The 19,159-nt window shown below is 41.2% G+C and overlaps 1 protein-coding gene across 2 annotated transcripts in view; it reads right to left on the minus strand.

The window, feature by feature from the left end:
• Positions 1-16: 16 nt before the first annotated feature.
• rufy1 (RUN and FYVE domain containing 1) overlaps positions 17-19,159 on the minus strand; it is a 19,584-nt gene continuing 441 nt past the window's right edge. The window contains exons 2-18 of one of the 2 annotated variants that reach the window (XM_084042121.1): positions 18,445-18,674; positions 16,119-16,298; positions 15,699-15,816; positions 14,834-14,935; positions 14,260-14,383; positions 13,679-13,740; positions 13,397-13,532; positions 10,571-10,672; positions 9,200-9,316; positions 8,706-8,873; positions 7,442-7,539; positions 6,847-6,966; positions 5,790-5,919; positions 4,485-4,579; positions 3,305-3,353; positions 3,144-3,221; positions 17-1,744 (exon numbers count right to left, since the gene is read on the minus strand). In XM_084042121.1, coding sequence (XP_083898247.1) covers positions 1,598-1,744; positions 3,144-3,221; positions 3,305-3,353; positions 4,485-4,579; positions 5,790-5,919; positions 6,847-6,966; positions 7,442-7,539; positions 8,706-8,873; positions 9,200-9,316; positions 10,571-10,672; positions 13,397-13,532; positions 13,679-13,740; positions 14,260-14,383; positions 14,834-14,935; positions 15,699-15,816; positions 16,119-16,298; positions 18,445-18,674 — 2,056 coding nt within the window. In that variant the 3' untranslated portion in view covers positions 17-1,597. Of the gene's footprint in view, positions 1,745-3,143; positions 3,222-3,304; positions 3,354-4,484; positions 4,580-5,789; positions 5,920-6,846; positions 6,967-7,441; positions 7,540-8,705; positions 8,874-9,199; positions 9,317-10,570; positions 10,673-13,396; positions 13,533-13,678; positions 13,741-14,259; positions 14,384-14,833; positions 14,936-15,698; positions 15,817-16,118; positions 16,299-18,444; positions 18,678-19,159 lie in introns of both variants that reach the window. The other variant, XM_084042120.1, reaches the window with a different exon arrangement.

The following is a 19,159-nucleotide window of genomic DNA, read 5'->3' on the forward strand; positions in this document are numbered from 1 at the left end:
TGACAGGAAGCTCGAATAAATTCAATATCTCTTTATCAAATGTCTAGATAGAAAATGTGTCTGAAACATGTTACTTAATAATAAAATGGCTTCGTAGCACTTGTCACTATACACAAAATTCGGTTATACATTCTAAAATAGTTTGGCTTGTTAACATTCTACAGTCATGTACAATTTAGTATAATGTACCCAATTTCTGAATGATGTCTAGCTAACGGGGAAATCTGTACAACCTGGTAACAGCTGAGCTGACTTGAGTACTTCATCTCTTCATGCTTTTATAGTCCTTTACATTTCACTAACTGAGGCTGTCTTTCAACAATAAAATATGAACAGAATTCAGAAGTCAACTTTGTATTCCCCGATTAACCAACTGCGCTATTTTCAGTGAAAGCTTTCCCCACAATACAGATGCTGGGGGTTAAGTGGTTAAACCCTACATACATACTTCAGTTGACCGGGTCCATACTTGATGCCCCCTCCAAATCGCTTATGCTGAAAATAGCCAATCTACAAGCTTGTAGATCTGCTATTTCTGGCAAATGTTCACCTATTATGACGAGCCCAGAATAGGGATGCTAGGGCTTAAGTGGTGAGGGGACCTCATATGAAGTTAATCAACAGGTCTTTGTGATTAAGGACATGAGTACATTTATCTCACTCTACTTCTGCTCCATAGAATTACATTTGGTAAGAAATAATTGGTGCTTCAAATAAGTCTTCAAAGAAAATCATATTAGTTAGTCCCATTACTAAGAATCATAAAAATGCTTTTTCCATTCATAATTATACACATTACCTAAAGATCCCAACATTTCCAGCTAAGAGGAAATGGAACAACACGCCAGATTACTTCCTCTGTTAAGATTTGATTTGTTAAAGAGCAACAAGCAGATGAGATCAGAGTGTTATGGTGAGTATCTGGATTCTGTTGGGCTATATTCACACTGGCAGCCCAAACCAAATTTCTTTTGCCTGTACAGATTGGAATAATAATTAGTTAATCAAGTCTGAACAGCATAAAACCACATGGCCAGAAAGAGCCGATCTACAAGCTCCGAAACATGTCGCATCGCAACGTGTTGTGGAGCTTGTACATTCGCTATTTTTGGCGACATCTCAACAACACAAATCCAATGTGTTCACTTGCAAACAACAGTGTGGATCAGTCAGTCCAAAATGTCAGATTTGAAAAACAAATCAGATTTTGCCTACAGTCTGAACAAGGCCTTAGGACAGGGGTCTTCAAAGTTTTTCAGGCCAAGGACCCCCCACTACATATTGTATAAAACTTTGTTGCAGATTACATTTTTTCAAAGATGGCTTCATAGACCTGTTTGACATACATTATATTTTCTATTAATATGTTGGATTCATGTTAATGTGTATTTTCAGACATTTAACCTTTTAAACCCTCAATACTGGACCACTGGCTCTGCTCTTTTTCCCTCTACACTACACCAACTCTCCAAAAATAGCCGATCTACAAGCTCACAACGCAGCTTGAGGCGTAATGTTGCCCATCACACAAAGATTTGGCGGACCCCCTGTTGAAGACCCCTGCCTTAGGTAAAGCTTATGGATGGGCGGGTGGTTGTCAGGATGCTGTGGAGGAGGAGCTCCTCTGCAGTAAGAGGGAGTGGCAGTTGTCACACACCCGTACAGGCCGAGGGTAGGAGGGCAACGCCAGTTCGTTGCTGGAGCATCCGTTGCAGTAGATGTCTCCACAGTTCCTACAGTGGTGCTGGGAAAACACACAAAAAAAAAACATGGTGAGAAGACAAACACCAAAATTAAAGGCGCCTGGAGGTGCAAACTCTGCCAGCACCAACTCCCAAGAGATGTAACGCGTCAAACCACAGCTATCCAAATATCTCTGTTCCAGAGACGCATCATTTTTAGTTTAACACTGGCCGATCCGACAGTCTTCACACCAGGCACCGCACTCCGGCGAGTCCTCGGCAAGGTACGCAAGTTATGGGGACAGTATTTGTACGAACACAAGCAGAGATTTCGTACATTTTTACTGTAGAAGGATTATACCGTTGACCTTTCAGACCGAAAAGTTAATCTCTTCGCGGCAGTCAGCCTACTACTTATTCCCACCAAGTTTCCTGAAAATCCACCCATCCATTCTGTCATTATTTTGGGATACTAAATGTGAGTCACTTCCAAGAGGTCTGAGTCACTGTGCTGTTCATGTAATACAGACAGCAACAAACGCCTCTATTCTTTGTTATAGTGCCACTAATGCTGCGTGAAAACAATCAAGAAATACTAGTAGAAAGTAAAACCATGGGTCACACAAAAACAACAGTTTACTGTTGTAATTATGCCCGAGGCTTGACCCACATCCCAGTATCTTGTACATGATCTTACAACCATAATTAATCACTCTTAAGGGCCATCCACACCAAGCACTGCATTTATATTGTTGACAAATGTCACTGGTATAGTTGTGGTGTGCAATCTACTATGCACTTAAATTAGAACAATTGTTTAAACAGTATATTTATTGTCCTAGTGCAGACAGTCCTTTCAGCTGTGTAATCAGCTGTATAGATATGCACACATTGTACACCTTGCATTCGGTTTGTACCACGGATGACATCACCATGTTTTCCATCTATTGTTATCTTGCCTTCTTCAGTATCAGTTCAAAAGTATACATTGTTGCTGTTTTCGTAAATTCACGCCCTACTTGATCACACTACAGCGTCACAAAAGCATCAAAAGTAGCATATCCACAAACTCGAAAGCTTGTGGTAGATCTGCTACTTTTGCCGTTTTTGAATTTGAATCCTGAAAAGTAACAGAGACGATATTCTTTGTGTGTACTCAATAAACTTAGAATTACTGTGTGACACTGCCTTGATGTCACAACTATTCTCCGAGCTTGTGCTTGCTCGCTGTCGCCAGGTAATTCAACTGAATGACCAGTCACGACCCTTAACCTGCCGTCCCTATGTTGGCCATGGCATTATTTTCAAAAAGTTTGCAAAAACGGCCGATATACAAGCTTGCAACACGGTTGCAACGCAACATGTTGCGCTCGTGGATGAGCCATTTCCACTCGACAGTATCATGCAAGTATAAAATATGGTCGTTGATAGCGGAGATGATTTTAGGATCACAACAGTTACCTTTCTGCGAGCAATGGAGAACTCTTTCTGGCATTGTTTACACTGCGTGGCCTCGTCATCTTTCAGCCACGCATGACCCTGATGGAGGAAGAGTCACACATGAAACAGGATGCCGTTTGGCCCAATGAAAACGTACATTTCTGAAGTCTTCCAGACATTACCTTCAGGGCTTTATTAACCTCCTTGAAGTCCTCCATCTTGAGTTTAGACCTTTGGGACACAAATTCAACAAAAAACAAAATGAATGTAGAGCTGGGTGTTTCCATATTTATGGGCCAAATCACAGTATCTAATGTCTTTTATAGGTGTTTACAGCTCTTCATTTAGTTAAATTAGACTTCTGAATAACGGGTCTCCCTTGAAAAAAAGAGATTCTTAATCTCAATGGGACTATCATGGTTAAAGATTCGTGGTATATCATGGTAAACGTTTAATTAGTCGTCTCGAGAGCAGAAACCCAATATTGCCCCCGCCTCCCCATCAAGCATTGTTTACAAAGGTAGCAAGGAAAAACAACTTCAAACGGAGAGAGTAAGAGGAGAAGGATGTTGAAGGATCCAGTCAAAATAAAAACGGTTCCAATATCTAAATCATACATTTTTCATTATCCTTCGCTGACAGAGAAGCTCACAAAACAGCATCCCTCGAGAGGAGAGCTTTTAGTCTCCTCACACAAAGCGGATCAAGTGGGTTCTTTAGTCTCCTCACACCATTAACACTAGAGCTCAAGTACTGTACTACTTCAGTATTTCCAATATTCAATACTTTTACTTCAACTACTCCACTACATCTCAGAGGCAAATATTGCACTTTTTACTCCACGAAAACTATTTGACAGCTTTAGTTACTTGTTACTTTGCAGATTTAGATTATCATCACAAAACGTACATTAACCACTTTAGCCCTATAAATGTTTCGGCCAGTTGAAAATAGCCGATCTACAAGTTCACAATAGATCTGTTAATTTCAAAAGATTTTAATACATTTTGAACTGGTGAAACGGGTACTTTACTTTTGGTACTGTATATTTTTGATGCCAATACTTTTGTACTTTTACACAAGAACATTTAGAAAACTGGAATTTTACTTCTAACAGAGTATTTCTACATTGCAGTATTGACTTACTTAAGTAAAACCATCAATACTTTTACTTAAGTAAAACATGTGAGTACGTCTTTCATCACTGCACTAGACTACACCCAACGTCCCCAATATCATGTCATTAATGCAACTGTCATATTGGGAGAATTCAATATCGTTTGCCCCGGCCCGGCCCTGACCGAATGTGGACGGATGACAAAAAAGACAAGAGGACAAGAGGTGCAGATGAGAGGTACTGACTGGCTGAGGTGCAGTCCCATCTCCTGAAGAGCCTGTTCCTGCTGCTCACAGATCTGCTGAAGCTGCTGTTTCTCCTCCTTCAGATCCTGCAGCTCCTGTGTCACCAGAACAACATGATCAAACTCAATAACTCACTATATTAAAAGCAGGGGTCTTCAACGTTTTTTAAGACCAAGGACCCCTTAGCTGAGAGAGACAGATGTATAACAATATATTGTATAACAACATGTTGCAGATTAAACCTTTTCATCAGATAGCTTTACAGACTTGTTTGACAGCACTGTCATCAGTGTTGGATTCACGTTGATGAGTATTTTCAGACAGTTAACCACTAAACCCTGAATACTTGATCTCCTACACCAAACCTCTTTGCCAAAAATTGCCTGCGAGGCGTTGTGAGCTTGTAGATCTGCTATTTTCAGCGAATCTTCCCCTCAGAAAAGGAATTCTAGGGTTCAAGTGGTTAATGAAAAATCACGCAAACATTTGGTGGCCCCCCTGTAGTAACTCTGAGGACCCTCTAGGGGTATTAAAGCCTTCACTCTTTACTGTCTTTATAGAACTGAGAGAAAAAACGCTTTCCCACTGTATGGCTCCTCTTGACTCGACTCTATTCGCCTTTATGAGTTTTCCAAAAGACAAAAGTTGTGGATAGTACCTGCTACTTTTTTGGGTACAGCCTCTATCGAGGTTCCAAGCGAGCCGCGGAAAGTGGCCATTGCTTTTTTTTGCAATCGAGTGTGCATTGGAAATGAAGTACCTGGTACTGAAAGCAAGTAGAGTTGAGCAGAGCTGGTACCATGCAGTGGAAAAGCGCCAGATTTATACATTTTGAAAATGAAATCTATTTTCTGGATAACCCATTTAGACCTGGAAAGCCTATACGTTGTTATACCTTTCAATTCGGGAAAGCATCCGTGTCATTTTAGTTGTTACTATACATCGTCACTGTCGGGCAGAAACCTTGTAACTCCAAGTTTCAAATGTCTATGTTTATTCGTAAATTAAAGCCCTACTATATCATACAAGAGTGTTGCATAAAAGTAATGAAAATAGCACATCTACAAGTGCACAACGCCTTGCATCGCGAGGCGCTGAGTGCTTGTAGATCTGCTATTTTCACTATTTTAAATGGTTTTCACCAGACGACAACAAAGATATATAGTAAGATGATAAAAAAATAAAAATAAATAAAAAATGTTTTTTTTAGAAAACATAGGTGTTTAGAAAACATAGGATAAGGTGTTTTTAGAATCGGCCTCAGGTCTAAATGGGTTCACGTGTGTGTGCGCGCGTGCTACTGACTGCATGTAGGCCTTGTAGTTGTTGGAGTTGCGTGCGTAGCTCCACGCTGTTGTCCTGTTCCCTCTGCAGAGCCTTCTGCATGCTCTGTCTCTGCTCCTTCTCACTGAGCAGCTCACTCTCCAAGCTCAGCCTGGGGACGCCACACAGGACAGTGGTGTTTGATAATGCTCATCGGTCTGTGGATGTCTACAAATTCCAGGAACCTGTGTGTGTGTGTGTGAGGCATAAAGGTAGCTCTCCACTGCACCGACGTTGGCGGAGGTAAGTGTTGGAAAGCCTCTGTTGCAGAAAATCTGCTGGCGTTTTTCTTTTGGGAGGGGGGGGGTGGCTTTTTCTGCTTTTGTTGAATAGTAGTAGTGAAGAGTGACAGGAAACAGGGAGAGAGACAGGGAATGACACGCAGCAAAGGCCATCCGGCACGGGATTCAAACCTGCGACAGGTTCAAGCATTAAGCCTATATGTGGTATGCACCTTAACCACTAGGCCATCGGCACCCCCGAAAGTCTGCTGTTGAATGGGCGGTGGGTACACTGTCGGGTTGGCTCGCAAGTTGTAGGGAAGAGTCGGACAGCAGCGGGCTTGTTGTTGAAAAAGACTTCAAGCCATACGCTATTTTTAGCATCATAGTAGCCGTCTGTCGGTGTCGGCTCTCAGGTGCGTTCAGCAACCTTTTTTTCACACCTTTCAACCGACTGATCTCCCTACTTCATTCGACTGGCGGTCTGTAGTAATCTGTAGTAGTCAGTTTGGTGGAGAGCTACCTTAACTCAGGCACCGTTCGATTGATTGACTTCCAACTTGGCTTGTGTGCGAACACTCCCAATAATTAAGGTGTGAAATTATAATTACATTTATTATTATTATTATTATTATTATTATTATAGGTATTTATTGACCTGCTGTTTGTGCCATAAGTACATCAGAATGCAAATATTATGTGGCGATATAGCAACATAATTATTTTCTTTTCCAAACAAGTTAGATTTTTCACGGTGAACAAAAGCATCAACCTGTTAACCTGCGTGTGTGTGTGTGTGTGTGTGTGTATTCCCTCACCTTAGCGTGTCCAGGTCAGCCAGCTGTTTGTGCAGAGCGTCTACCGTCCCCTCCAGCTCGGACCTCATGTCTTTGTCTGATTGGTCGCTCTGCCGTCGCCCCTGTTCCGAATCTTGTAGCCTGTGCCAAACATCAATGACGCTCATTTACACACAACTCACACGGTTAGGGCTGTCACGATTATGACATTTTACATGACGGTTAATTGTCACACAAAATGCGATTAATGATTGAATTGTGTTTTTTTGTCATTGAACACTGGAACAATTACATTTCTGTTTGGCTTTTAGGCTTTGAAGTTGCACAGGGCAGATATGACAAATAACTTAAATATACAAAGAAATGACTGACATATTTAATAACTTTATACTTTCAAAAAAACATTAATAGTGGAAATAGCCGATCTACAAGCTTACAACGCGTCGCATCGCGACACGTTGTAAGCTTGTAGATCGGCTATTTTCACTACTAGATTTCGCGATTAGACCATCATGTAATAATTGTGACAGGCCTGTGACATGATTACTAGAAATGACAAATTTCTCTGTTCATACAAGTTCATACACGTAACTATAACGCGCACGCACACACACACCTCTGCTCAAGTTCCTTCATAGTCGTTTCCATTTCACTCATTTTATTCTCAAGCCTCAAAGCCTCTTCTGTCTTCTTTTCTGCCTCACGCTCAGAGTTCTAAAGAATCACATAGATTAGAGACAAGACAGACATGTATGATAAATGAGACAGACAGATTGATACATACAATACATTAGACAGACAGACAGGTTCTTTATCGGTCCGTTAAGGCAGTGGTTCTCAAAGTGGGGTCTGGGGATCCGCAGGGGTCCCGGAAGGGGTTCCAGCCAGGGGCTCCCCGGCAAAATGAGGAACCGTTTACACGACAGTGCCCCCATTATATACTTCAGCTGTTCAAAAACAGCCGATCTGCCAGCTCGTAGCGCATCGTAAGGCGATGCATTATAAGCGTGTAGATCGGCAACTTTCTAAATATTTCGAAAAATCTTGCATTTGTGAAAAACTTTGAACACAATTCTTCGGCCAAATTTGGGGGGGTCCTTAACTCTTTGACTGCCAGAGTATTTTCATAAAGTTCTCCCCCAGTGCCAGCGATTTTTGTGTTTTTTTATTTTGTAATTTTTCATTCAAATAAATTGTCTGAGTGCTTTTTTAAACACATACGACAAAATCTGCCACTAGAGAGCAGCAAATAGACAGCTTGATCAGCTCGCTGACTCACTCGCCCCCCACACCCAGTCAAACAGTCAAATACATCAAACCGGATGTGACGTGTTTTGTCCGATCGGCCAAAATTACGATGTTATACACGACGGCGATGACTGTTCGTCACCCAGACTATAGATTGTAGAAGTTGACCTCTCCGTTCGTTTATTATACCGTGTGAAAAACCGTGTGTTTCCCTATTCTGTCCGAAAATGACCGGGGAAAAACAATGAAAACCGGAAACGGAATCTGCGTTAGAGTTAGGATCTAAAGGAATATCAAAAGGGAGCAACAGCGTGCAAACTTTTGTTTTTCTTTGATGTTTGCAGTTTGAAGTTCAGCACCTTAAGGGCCAACATTTTGAATAATTTAGATTTTTTCTTTTACACAAATCTTCTCTTCTGTGGGTCCCTGGCCAGGCTCCTTTTCAGATGGGGGTCCGCAGCCAAGTACATATCTTTTTGGGGGTCCTTGGCATGAAAAATGTTCAGAACCACTGATTTGGAAGACATCTGTAGAATCGGCCTCAGGTCTTAATAGGTTAAGAACCACTGCATTAAAGACATTTTGCGGCACACACACACACACACACACGAGATAGATGGAGGTACAGTTACCTGTGCTTTGTGGAACATCTGCAGGTTGAGGCTCTTCACCTGGTCCAGCTGCAGTCTGAGTGCAGCCAGTGTGTCCTGCTTCTCATGAGTGTCCTTCTCCAGCAGCCTCATGGCCACCTCCATCTCCTGCTTCAAGCCCACCTGCAGCTCCAGCTCACGCTCTAGCTCCTGACACACACACACACACACACACACACGATTATGAAATTTTACATGACGGATTAATAGACCATATTCACATGGCGGCCATGTTGCTATTAAGTCAATGAAGTGCCACCCCGGTTGCCACGGCAACGGGGTGGCACTTTCAATGTTAAATTCCAAAATGGCCGGCGTGTGAATATGGTCTATTGTCGGATTAATGGTGCCGCACGATGAGCTTGTATATCTGCTATTTTTGAATAGCCAAAGAAATCTCAAGTGACACAGATGCGTTCCCGGATTGAATGGGTTAATGTGCTGTGGGTTGTTAATATGACGGCATCATGGCTGACCTGGCGAATGCGTTTCTCCTCCTTGTACTGTTTCCACACCACGTTGTACATCTCGTCCAGACCCTGGCGCGTCTGTTTGTACGTCTCCAACTCCACCTGGCTGTCCTGCAAAGTGGCCTGCAAAGCGCACACATGCGCACACACGCACACACATACGCACACACACGCACAGCAATTAAGTGTACTTACATTGTATTGTACTGCTCTGAGAAGTTCCTATATGACAGTGATTATGAACATTTTTAATTTCAAGGACACTTTGACACCAACTCTGGGATCAAACTGGGAACCTTGTGTTTCCCAAGCAGCCGCTTTAATTGATTGATTGACTGATTGATTGATTGAATACTTTATTAACATGCTTATTAACAGTACAGTCAGTAGCACAGTCAAACGTTCTGCTAAAAAGGATAACACAAAAAGCCCCAGGGGCCTGTTTCCATTGTGGTCCGTTGAACTCAATTCCTCAGTAATACATATAATACAGACAACACAATACAATTCATTCAATACAAAATATACAACAAAAGCATAATGAAATAAAGCTAAGTAGAATCATAAGGTATATTTACAGAGAAAGTAGGGGAGGGGGCGGGGGTCAGGGGATTCTACAACAAGGTGTTCAATGAGTCAAACCAGGGGTATTCAACTGGGATCACACGCATCTGTGTCACTTTAAATTTCTTTGGCTATTCAAAAATAGCACATATACAAGCTCATAGCGCGGCACCGAGTGCTGCACTATGAGCATGTAGATCTGCTATTTTTTGAAAAGTATTGAAACATTTTTTTTTTCTTCAAAAAACTTAGGATTTAGATTTTTTTAAAGAATCACCTCAGGTCTTAATGGGTTAAACGAAAATTAGCAGATATACAAGCCCACAACGCCTCGGGCTTGTAGATCGGCTATTTTTGACAAAGAGTGGTGTCGGGGGAAAAAAGAGCAGACCAAGTATACGTTTTCAAAGTATTGAGGGTTTAACTGGTGAACTGTCTGAAAATACATATTAACATGAATCTAACACAACGCCACACACTGACAGTGCTGTCAGACAAGACTATGAATCAAGGAAATCTATGAAAACACAATTTTATAAAATATGCAGTGGGGGGTCCCTGCTTCCTCTCTAAGGGGTCCTTGGCCTGAACAACGTTGAAGACCCCTTAAACTATGATCATTTGAATTTTGACGAAAAGGAATTATTGTAGGTTAGTTTTGAATTTGGGTAAGGAGTCGACCGCTACCCCTGGAACCCCGCTGTGGTTTTTTGTCCACAAACAAAGTTAGTGTCTGAGCACGAAAGCTATGCAAAGACCATACATTAGTCATTATTCGGACAACTGAGTGAATGTGTCTGTCAGTTTGCTGACCTCTTCCTTCTTCTGAGTGGACTGCAAAATAGTCTTGTTCTCCTTCTGCAAGTGTTCCTGTTCCTCCCGCAGCGAGTTGATCCTGTCTGTGGCTGCCGTCAGCTGAGGAGAACACACACACACACAAACACACGGCTGTCACGATTATGAAATTTTACATGACGAATTATTGTTACACAAAATAATTGCAAAATAATTGGTTTGGTAGAGCGTGCGCCTGCAATGGATGTCTGGAGACGGCCAGGGCGCACAGCGCGGCACAACATTCAAAGACTCCCCCTCTCTACTAATCATCAACAAATCTCTGTGATTCTATTTTTCCTATAAGAAGGGAGAGTGTCAATTCCTTGTGTCAATTGTGTTTGTATAAGATGATAGTCTATTCAAAGAAGACAATTTGTGTGTCGCGCAATGCAATGCTCTCCAAATTACACACGTTCAGTTTTATTCATCGATTACACAGGAAATAATGAACTGATAATAAAAGTATAAAATTCTCTCTAATCAGTAAAATGTAGGTGATGCCTATGTCTATCAAATGTGTTTTTATTGAAAGGCAATCAAAGGCTAGAGCTTTGAAAGCAAACGCCGGGTGTATGTTTCCATGTTAAATCCCCACAGTGCGCTGTTGCCAGAATGTGTGAGAGGAACACAAGCCCAAAAGAAGCGACTATAATAGGCCACATGAGCACTTCAAACCTATATATGTCGGCCATTAAACAACGTGCATATTTATATGTTGGCTATTTGAAAATAGCCGATCTACAAGCTCACAACCGTTCTACCATTATTTACAAGCAACTTTACAAAAAAACAAGCCCAATGTGCCTTATAATAACCAGACCTGGCAACACTGCAGACAGGGAGATAGGAGAGCGTAAGATTGCATTGGGGATTATCTCTTAAAGGCAATGGCATCTGGCACGGTGATTGGTTTTATTATTGTAACGCCCAAACCACACCAATGCATAATGTAACGGGTAGTTTTGCGGGTAAGGCAGGTGTCCCAAAACAGCAACTTTTGCGGGGGAACGCCCCTTGCCTTGTCCTAAATCCCAAATTAGTGGAAATAGCCACTTCGGCCCCAGAGCCCATACAGTACACAACACACAAAACACACAACAGAACACACAAAAAACACGTACTGTGCACAACATAGAGTAAACGGATGAAAAAGAAGAAGGACGTGCAAATCCAAACCCCCAAATTGGACAGGATGCTGAGCGAAGAACAGAAGAAGAAAACAAAACAATTTGAAACAATTCTTTATAGCACCCACTAAGTTTCGAGCTTGCGTTCTTCATCAGACAAGACTAAATCTGATGAGTAGGACTGCAATGACAAATATCACCCTCCCCGCCCGGCCTCCCTCCGCCGAACACAGCCAATTGTGTTCGTATAGTCCAGGGGTTCTCAACCTTTTCAGGCCGCGACCCCCAAAATAATGATATTATTTCCCGCGACCCCCCGCATGCGCGGGGTCCCGTTTGTGCACATTTTTTTTGCGGTTCTGGGCGGATTGGGTTTGTTTTTTTCCTGTTTTTTGGTTACTTTATTTCGGTTTTAGGGTTAGGTTATTTAATTATAATAGGTTATTTGATAATTATTTATTATATTACATTAAAAATGTTTTCCTAATGTTAATAATGAAATATTTGTATCTTGAATTTAGTAAATTAACTGATAAAACATGAATTGATAATAACATAAAAAATATTTTGTTAAAAAAAAAAAAAAAAAAAAAATCACATTCACCAAAAAATCTGGCGACCCCCCCAAATTATTTGGCGACCCCCAGGTTGAGAACCACATAGTCTATAGACCAGTGGTTCCCAAACGTTTTAGCTCGAAACCCAAAAGAGACTCCCCGGGACCCAAACTAGTGAACGTTGCTCTGCAATGTGTTGTGAGCTTGTAGATCACTTTTTTCACTTATTCTTAAAAGTTAAATTAGTGGATTTTATTTACATTTATTTTAATTAGAATTTGTTTTTATTGTATGAAAATATGAATATATATGAATAAATATAATTTTTGGGGGGACATTTTTTGAAATAATAATAATAAAAAAAGAAACAAAAAAAAGGGGCGTTACCAATATCTACTCACGACCCACAAAAATGCGTCCGCGACCCACAAATTTGTCCCGACCCACTGTTTGGGAAACATAGATATAGACGCTCGGCCAAGCCCGATGCACCGCTGTGGATTCTAACCCCTAGACTCGGCGGTGGTGGTAGGCAGGTACTGTACCCCTGCACCACCCCAAGTGCATAAAACACACACAATCACTAACAGAGCACTTATTTTATGCTAAGACTGTAAACGTCTGATTCTCTTAAATTGGAAAAATACTTCCTTTGGTAGGTGTATCTGCGAAGTCATGTATTTTCTTAAATTAAAAAAAGATTAGATACACACTGAGGGGATCTACCGATAAGTTTACTAGAGTCTGGCAGCCTTTTCTTTCATATGTTGACCATGCCTCTTAATGTTTGAATTCCCGACATTGCATTGTAAACTTGCTCATATGTTGTTGGATGTCTTGTGCTGTGTTGAACCTGACTTGTGTCCTCTTTGGTTGTCTTATGTCTGTTTAGTTTAATTTTGACTCTGCTTTTACTGTATATCTATTGTGTATTATGTAATGTTGTTTTCCTATTAGTTTTTTTTCCTTTCCATTTGACATGTGTCTTAATCTGTGTTATACTTGTCTGTCTTTATTGTCCTTTTTGAAAAGAATTATAAAAAAAACACTGAGCAAAGAAAGAAGGAAAAGACAGCTCAGTCGAGCATGTGCATGCACACACACAGAGTTTCTCTGACCTCTTCAACCAGTTTGCTGTTAGTCTTCTCTAAAGAATCCATCTTGGCCTGCAGGTCTGTCACTGTCCCGCTGAGGTGACGATTCAGCTCCTCGATGTAGTGCTTCTGGTCCAATATGGCCGTCATCTTGCAGTCACTGGGAAAAACAGGGATGTTATTATTTTATTATTATTATCTATTTGTTTATTGAGGGGGTATGGAATGGAATCTACAGTGAAACGGACTGTGTTATATTAATATGTGATGAATAACCGTGTAATGCAGGTGAAACACGGAACTCACTCTTTCTGAGTGTCGCTGACGGCAGGGTCTTTCAGGTAGAGCGAGAAATCAATGACCGCCACCTAAGAAAGTCACACAAAAACGTATGTCAGCATGGGATTGGCTCTATTCACAGCAGCCATATTATGAAGACATTCACAGGCTCTTACTAATGAAGGCTTCCATTCTGGTCAAACAGAGTCAGGGTGCTGATATTGTGCATGTTGGCTCACTGGAAACACTCTGTTACACCAGTGGGTCTACAGTTGGGGTCATGGGCTTCCAAATGGCCCCTTGCAGGTGTGTAACTCTGAGAGTGTACAAATGGAACCAAATGGACCCGTAGGTTCCATTTGTACACTCTCAGAGTTATGGGGGTCGTGGAAACCGCTGTGCTACACTAAATGGAACAGAGCCTTCATTAGTATCATTGGTAACACCTGTGAAGGAAGTGATAATATGGCTGCTGTGCATAGAGCCTATTGGGATGCAGCATGGGTCGTAGCTTTCTTCATGCAGGGGAATCTCTTCCCTCTACAGTGAGATTACGTGCAACTGCGACAATAAAAAGCATTCCACGTCGTGCACCCCTCATCACGCACCTGGGAGTCCAGGTCCTCCCCTTTAATGCAGAGGTTGGCATCGATGACGTTGAGACCCACCAACAAGCCCCCCATGACTGTTCCTTCCTCCTCCATCATCAGCGCTCCCGGGTCATAGAACTCACTGAGGAGGAGAGAGGAGGAGGAGGAGGAGGCAGGTAGCAATGAATAACACACATGAACAGATGGTGAAAAAGAGCACAAGCTTGTCATTGCATGTTTGACACAACATGCTTATACATTTAGACTAGGGTTGCAACTATGGATTATCTTCTTAGCAATTACATCTTTTTTTTATATAAATATATATTCTTTATACTTCTTCGCACAATGATCATGCAGAAATAGCTGATGTACAAGGGCAACATATTGTGAAGTGTGTGGGGGGGGTGTCCACCGATACCCAAAATAGAGATAGATTATTAATCAATTATTTTATTAAACTATAGATTATAGATTCCTTTTTATAATCTTTGAGCTTTTACTATAATGCTTTGCCTAAAGGCAAGCTTCTTTGAGATTGTATTATAATGCTTTGTCTAAAGGCAATCTGCTTTGAGATTTCGCGACTCACCCCAGGAGGTCCTTGCGGTCCAGCAATGCCTTCATGTAGTCTGCTACTTTCTTCTGCATGAGTGCCAAATGCAGCCACGCCCTCGCCCGGCCCAAACCAGTCCTGGAAAGGAAGAGAAAAGTCAACAAATCGGTCACGTGTCGTAATGTGGCTTGTGCTCTAAGTCAGTGGTTCCCAAAGTGGGGTCCCCAGATTTTTTTCGCATCAAAATCATTCTATACTTTGGCTATTCGAAAATATGTGAGCTTGTAGATCGTCTATTTTCGAAGAATTGTGGAAAGAATTGTGAAAAGCGTGGAATCATTTTGGATTTATTTTTAAACACAGATCTTCTCTTATGGAGGTCGCTGGCACCAAATATTTTCTGATGGGGATCCACGGCCAAATACATACAGAATTTGGGGGTGCTTGACAGGAAAATGTTTTTAGCTCGAGACTCAAACGAGAAATGTTACGTCTCCCCAGGACCCAAACTAGTGAAAATAGCAGATCTACAAGCTCAGCTATTTTCACTACTTCTTTAAACATTTGTTTTCTAATTTATGGAATATCTTCTTTTTTTCCATGTATGAAATTATTTTATTGATGAAAAAAACTTTGCTTTTTTATGTTTTTAAATAATAATAATAATTAATAAAACTAAATGTATAGGAAACAAAAGAAATGAAGGGATATTTATTTACTCATGACCCACAAATGGGTCCCGACCCACTGTTTGGGAAACAGTGCTCTATGTCACACACAGCATGTGTGCTGTATGTACGGCACGTCAAAACATTCTTACGTGAAATTGCAATCAAACCCTGACAGGTTGGTCTTTTGAAGCCGGTTTAATGGACACAGGTGCATAAGCGCTTTGGCTTACTTAAGGCCAGGAAGATCTCGGGCACTTGTGGCAATATCAGCTGCCTCTGGACACAACTTCTCCACCAGTTCCAGAGGTCCCCAGATGGACTTATTCTGACCAATGAAGGACTTCTTTGCTGAGCACAACAGACAGAGACAGACAGCAGTTCACAACAAGTTCACAACGCCTTGCGATGCAACACATTGCAATTCTTTTCCATAGTACATTATTTATTTTGATTATTGGCACCGTTCATTGTAAGTCATATACCGTATATATTTTTTTGTCATATCTGCCCTGTGCAGTTTTTGTTTACAAAGCCTAAAAGGCAAACAGAAAGATATATTACTTATATGTTCCCATGTTCAATGTCAAAAACTAAATTGCTAATGGATGACAATTAATCGTCAAGTAAAATCATGATCGTGACAACCCTACCTTTCAGTCCATGTTTGAGGCAGTGTTCCAGGACCACAAAGAACTGTTGCAGTGGTGGGTAGTCAGAGTCCAGGGTTCTGCCCAGACTTAGGGAGGACTGGATTAAAACCTTGATGCTTAATTTCATCATACTGAGAAGGTTGGACCTTTCTATTGACACAGGGTCCTTGGGTGGCAGCACTGTGAAGCAGGAGGAGGACAGGAATGGTGAGACAAGCGCAAAAATACATAATTATTTTTAATGCAGTGAATGTGTTTTGATTAATTTATTTATTTGAAAAAAAGAATAGTGTATATTATTTGAAAGCATCATTTATTCTGTCCCTCTAACCTTTGTGAGAGCGACAGACAGAGAGACTAATGATGACCACCTTATAATAATAACAAATGATCGAGATGACGAGGGAGCACCACAACTGAGGCAAAATTCTCATGATTTCATCCCAACGTTGAACATTATTTCTTTCTGCGACAGAGAAAATCGCTGGAAAAGTTCTTTGGTGTAAGGCTGGCAAAACGTTAAAAAAAAAGGAATAAAAGTACAAATGTAATAAAAACGAAAAATAATGAAGTCTTTAGGTCTGTGTTAAATACCTACAATAAAGCACTTGAACTTGGTATCAGTGTGCCCCATTACTAAGCAAGATTTATGGAGCCACACAGAGGCACAAAAAAATGTGAGCCATGACCTGCTGCACACCAACAGTATAGCAAAAAAACATAGTCCTCTGTACCATCATCATCATCATGCCATAAAATGTTCTTTGATCCTGGAAGTCATGTGTTCTTCTGACATGTGACAAAGATAAGTGACACAGTGATAGGAAGCAGTTCTTTGGATGAACTTCCTGACCACACTGAACTGCAGGTGGTGAGGGTGGAAACAGTTTCATAAAGTCCATCTAGAATTGTAATACCAACCATTGATAGCCCATTCATTGAAACCGAAAAGTCCTATGTTAAACTCACCAGCATTGCTTGCAGCTACCTGGCAGGGTTTTATTGTCAGCAGTGGTGGTTCATAATGTTGTTGTTTTTCACTTTGTTCAATTTGTTCTTAATTCGGCTATTCACTATAATATATTTGACGTTTATGTGATTTTTTTTTGGGGGGGGACAATTCTAAATTTTCTATACAGCAGTTAGTTGAGTAAATATTTGACCAGGACTATCTATACTTTGACTCAAGTACTGGGGTCGGTTGAGTACAACACAGCTTGACACAGAGACACAGTCAGATACAGTAAATGCCAGTGCTGATAGGAAGTTAGTAGTTCCATGGATGAACTTCCTCACCGCACAGTGACTGTTAATCATAAAAGTCCACCTCATAACCTTAGTATTCACCGTTGGAAGTTGTCCTTCTATGAGGTCTTGAGATTGGAAGCGTCCACTCGTCCAGTGCTCGAGCACAGGGAGCAAAGACCAAGCAAAGAGCCAAACATTACTTAATGCGGCCCAGAAGGTTAAATCGGTACTCCACTAGGTTGAACACCTGTACTCCGGTGTCAGAGAATTCAATAAGCAGGTTTAGAGGGCATCCAGTGACATAATTACGAGTTGTTTTTGGTCATCATTTCATTATTGTTTAAAAGTTATTGTGTTATTATACATCTATATACATCATGATTTTTCCTTTCTTTTCTGAGGATAATTGATTAATATCTGCACGAACCCGGGGGTCTGGTGGGGGGGTTAAGGAACGGCCTGGGTTGTTTTGCAACCACAGGACCGTCAGATCAGACGAAGAGGCTATTACTATTGCTAGCAGGCAAACTATAGAGCACATGAGTACATTAATGACCACTGACGGACAATCTACTGAAGAGATGCACTTCTGTAAGTTATTGTGGGACTTTGTGTGAACCGTTTGACCATGCATAGGGATACAATGTGATGTCTCTTCCCTTGAAAAACTTTAACCCATTAAGACCTGAGGCCGATTCTACAAAATGTCTTATAAACCCAACCAGTATTCTGAAAAAAACGTATGTTCCTATATCAGTGGTGCTCAAACTTTTTAATGTCAAGGACCCCCAAAATGATATGTTTTTGGCCGGCCGCCGATCCCCATCTCAAAATATTTTGTTACCAGGGACCCCCCAGATGCAAAGATTTGAGTTAAAATGTTCGCTTTAAAACAATATATATTCAAAGATTTGAAAATATTTTCACGATTTAAAAAAAAATAGCAGATCTACAAGCTCGTAGATCTGCTATTTTTGAATAGCCCAAAGAAACCTAAAAAATGACACAAATTCTTTCCCGGTCTGATTAAAATTAAAAAGTCTGACACAAAAAAACTTTAAAAATCCAGCTTCTTTACCTGGGAGTATTTTATTGTCAGCAGCAGCGGTGGAGGAGTGGTTCTGGTTGACGATCACGTCGTTCTCAGCGGTGGTGGGCGAGCTGGCAGTGGACCCGGCGGCGGTGCTCCTGAGGGCCGCGGTGCTGATGCTGCTGACTCCGCTGCTGATGCTCTCCGTCGCCTTGCGCGCCAGAGACAGGATGGGAGCCGACCAGCTGCTCTCCTCCGAGGCCGGCTTGTCTGCATCGCTGCTGGCACAGTGGTGTAAAGTAACTAAGTACATCTACTGAAGTACTTGAGTACAATTTCGAGTTTTTTTTTTTTTTTTTACTTCACTTGAGTATTTCCAATGTTCAGTACTTTTGCTCCACTACATCTCAGAGGCAAATATGATGCTTTTACTCCACTACAATTATTTGAAAACTTTAGTTACTAGTTACTTTGTAGATTGATTATTATTACAAAAACATACATTAAGTACATTTTGATACCAATACTTTTGTACTTTTACTTGAGTACATTTTGAATTCCGGGCTTTTATAGTTGTACCAGAGCATTATTTCTTAATTGCAGTATAGGCTCTATGCACAGCAGCCATATCTCATCACTTCTTTCACAGGTGTTACCAATGATACTAATGAAGGCTCTGTTTAAGGGTCCATTTGGTTCCATTTGTACACTCTCAGAGTTACACACCTGTAAGGGGCCATTTGGAAGCCCATGAGGGTCCCCT

This window comes from Gymnoscopelus microlampas (genome assembly GCF_963454915.1).
Source record: "Gymnoscopelus microlampas genome assembly, chromosome: 18".
NCBI lineage: Eukaryota > Metazoa > Chordata > Actinopteri > Myctophiformes > Myctophidae > Gymnoscopelus > Gymnoscopelus microlampas.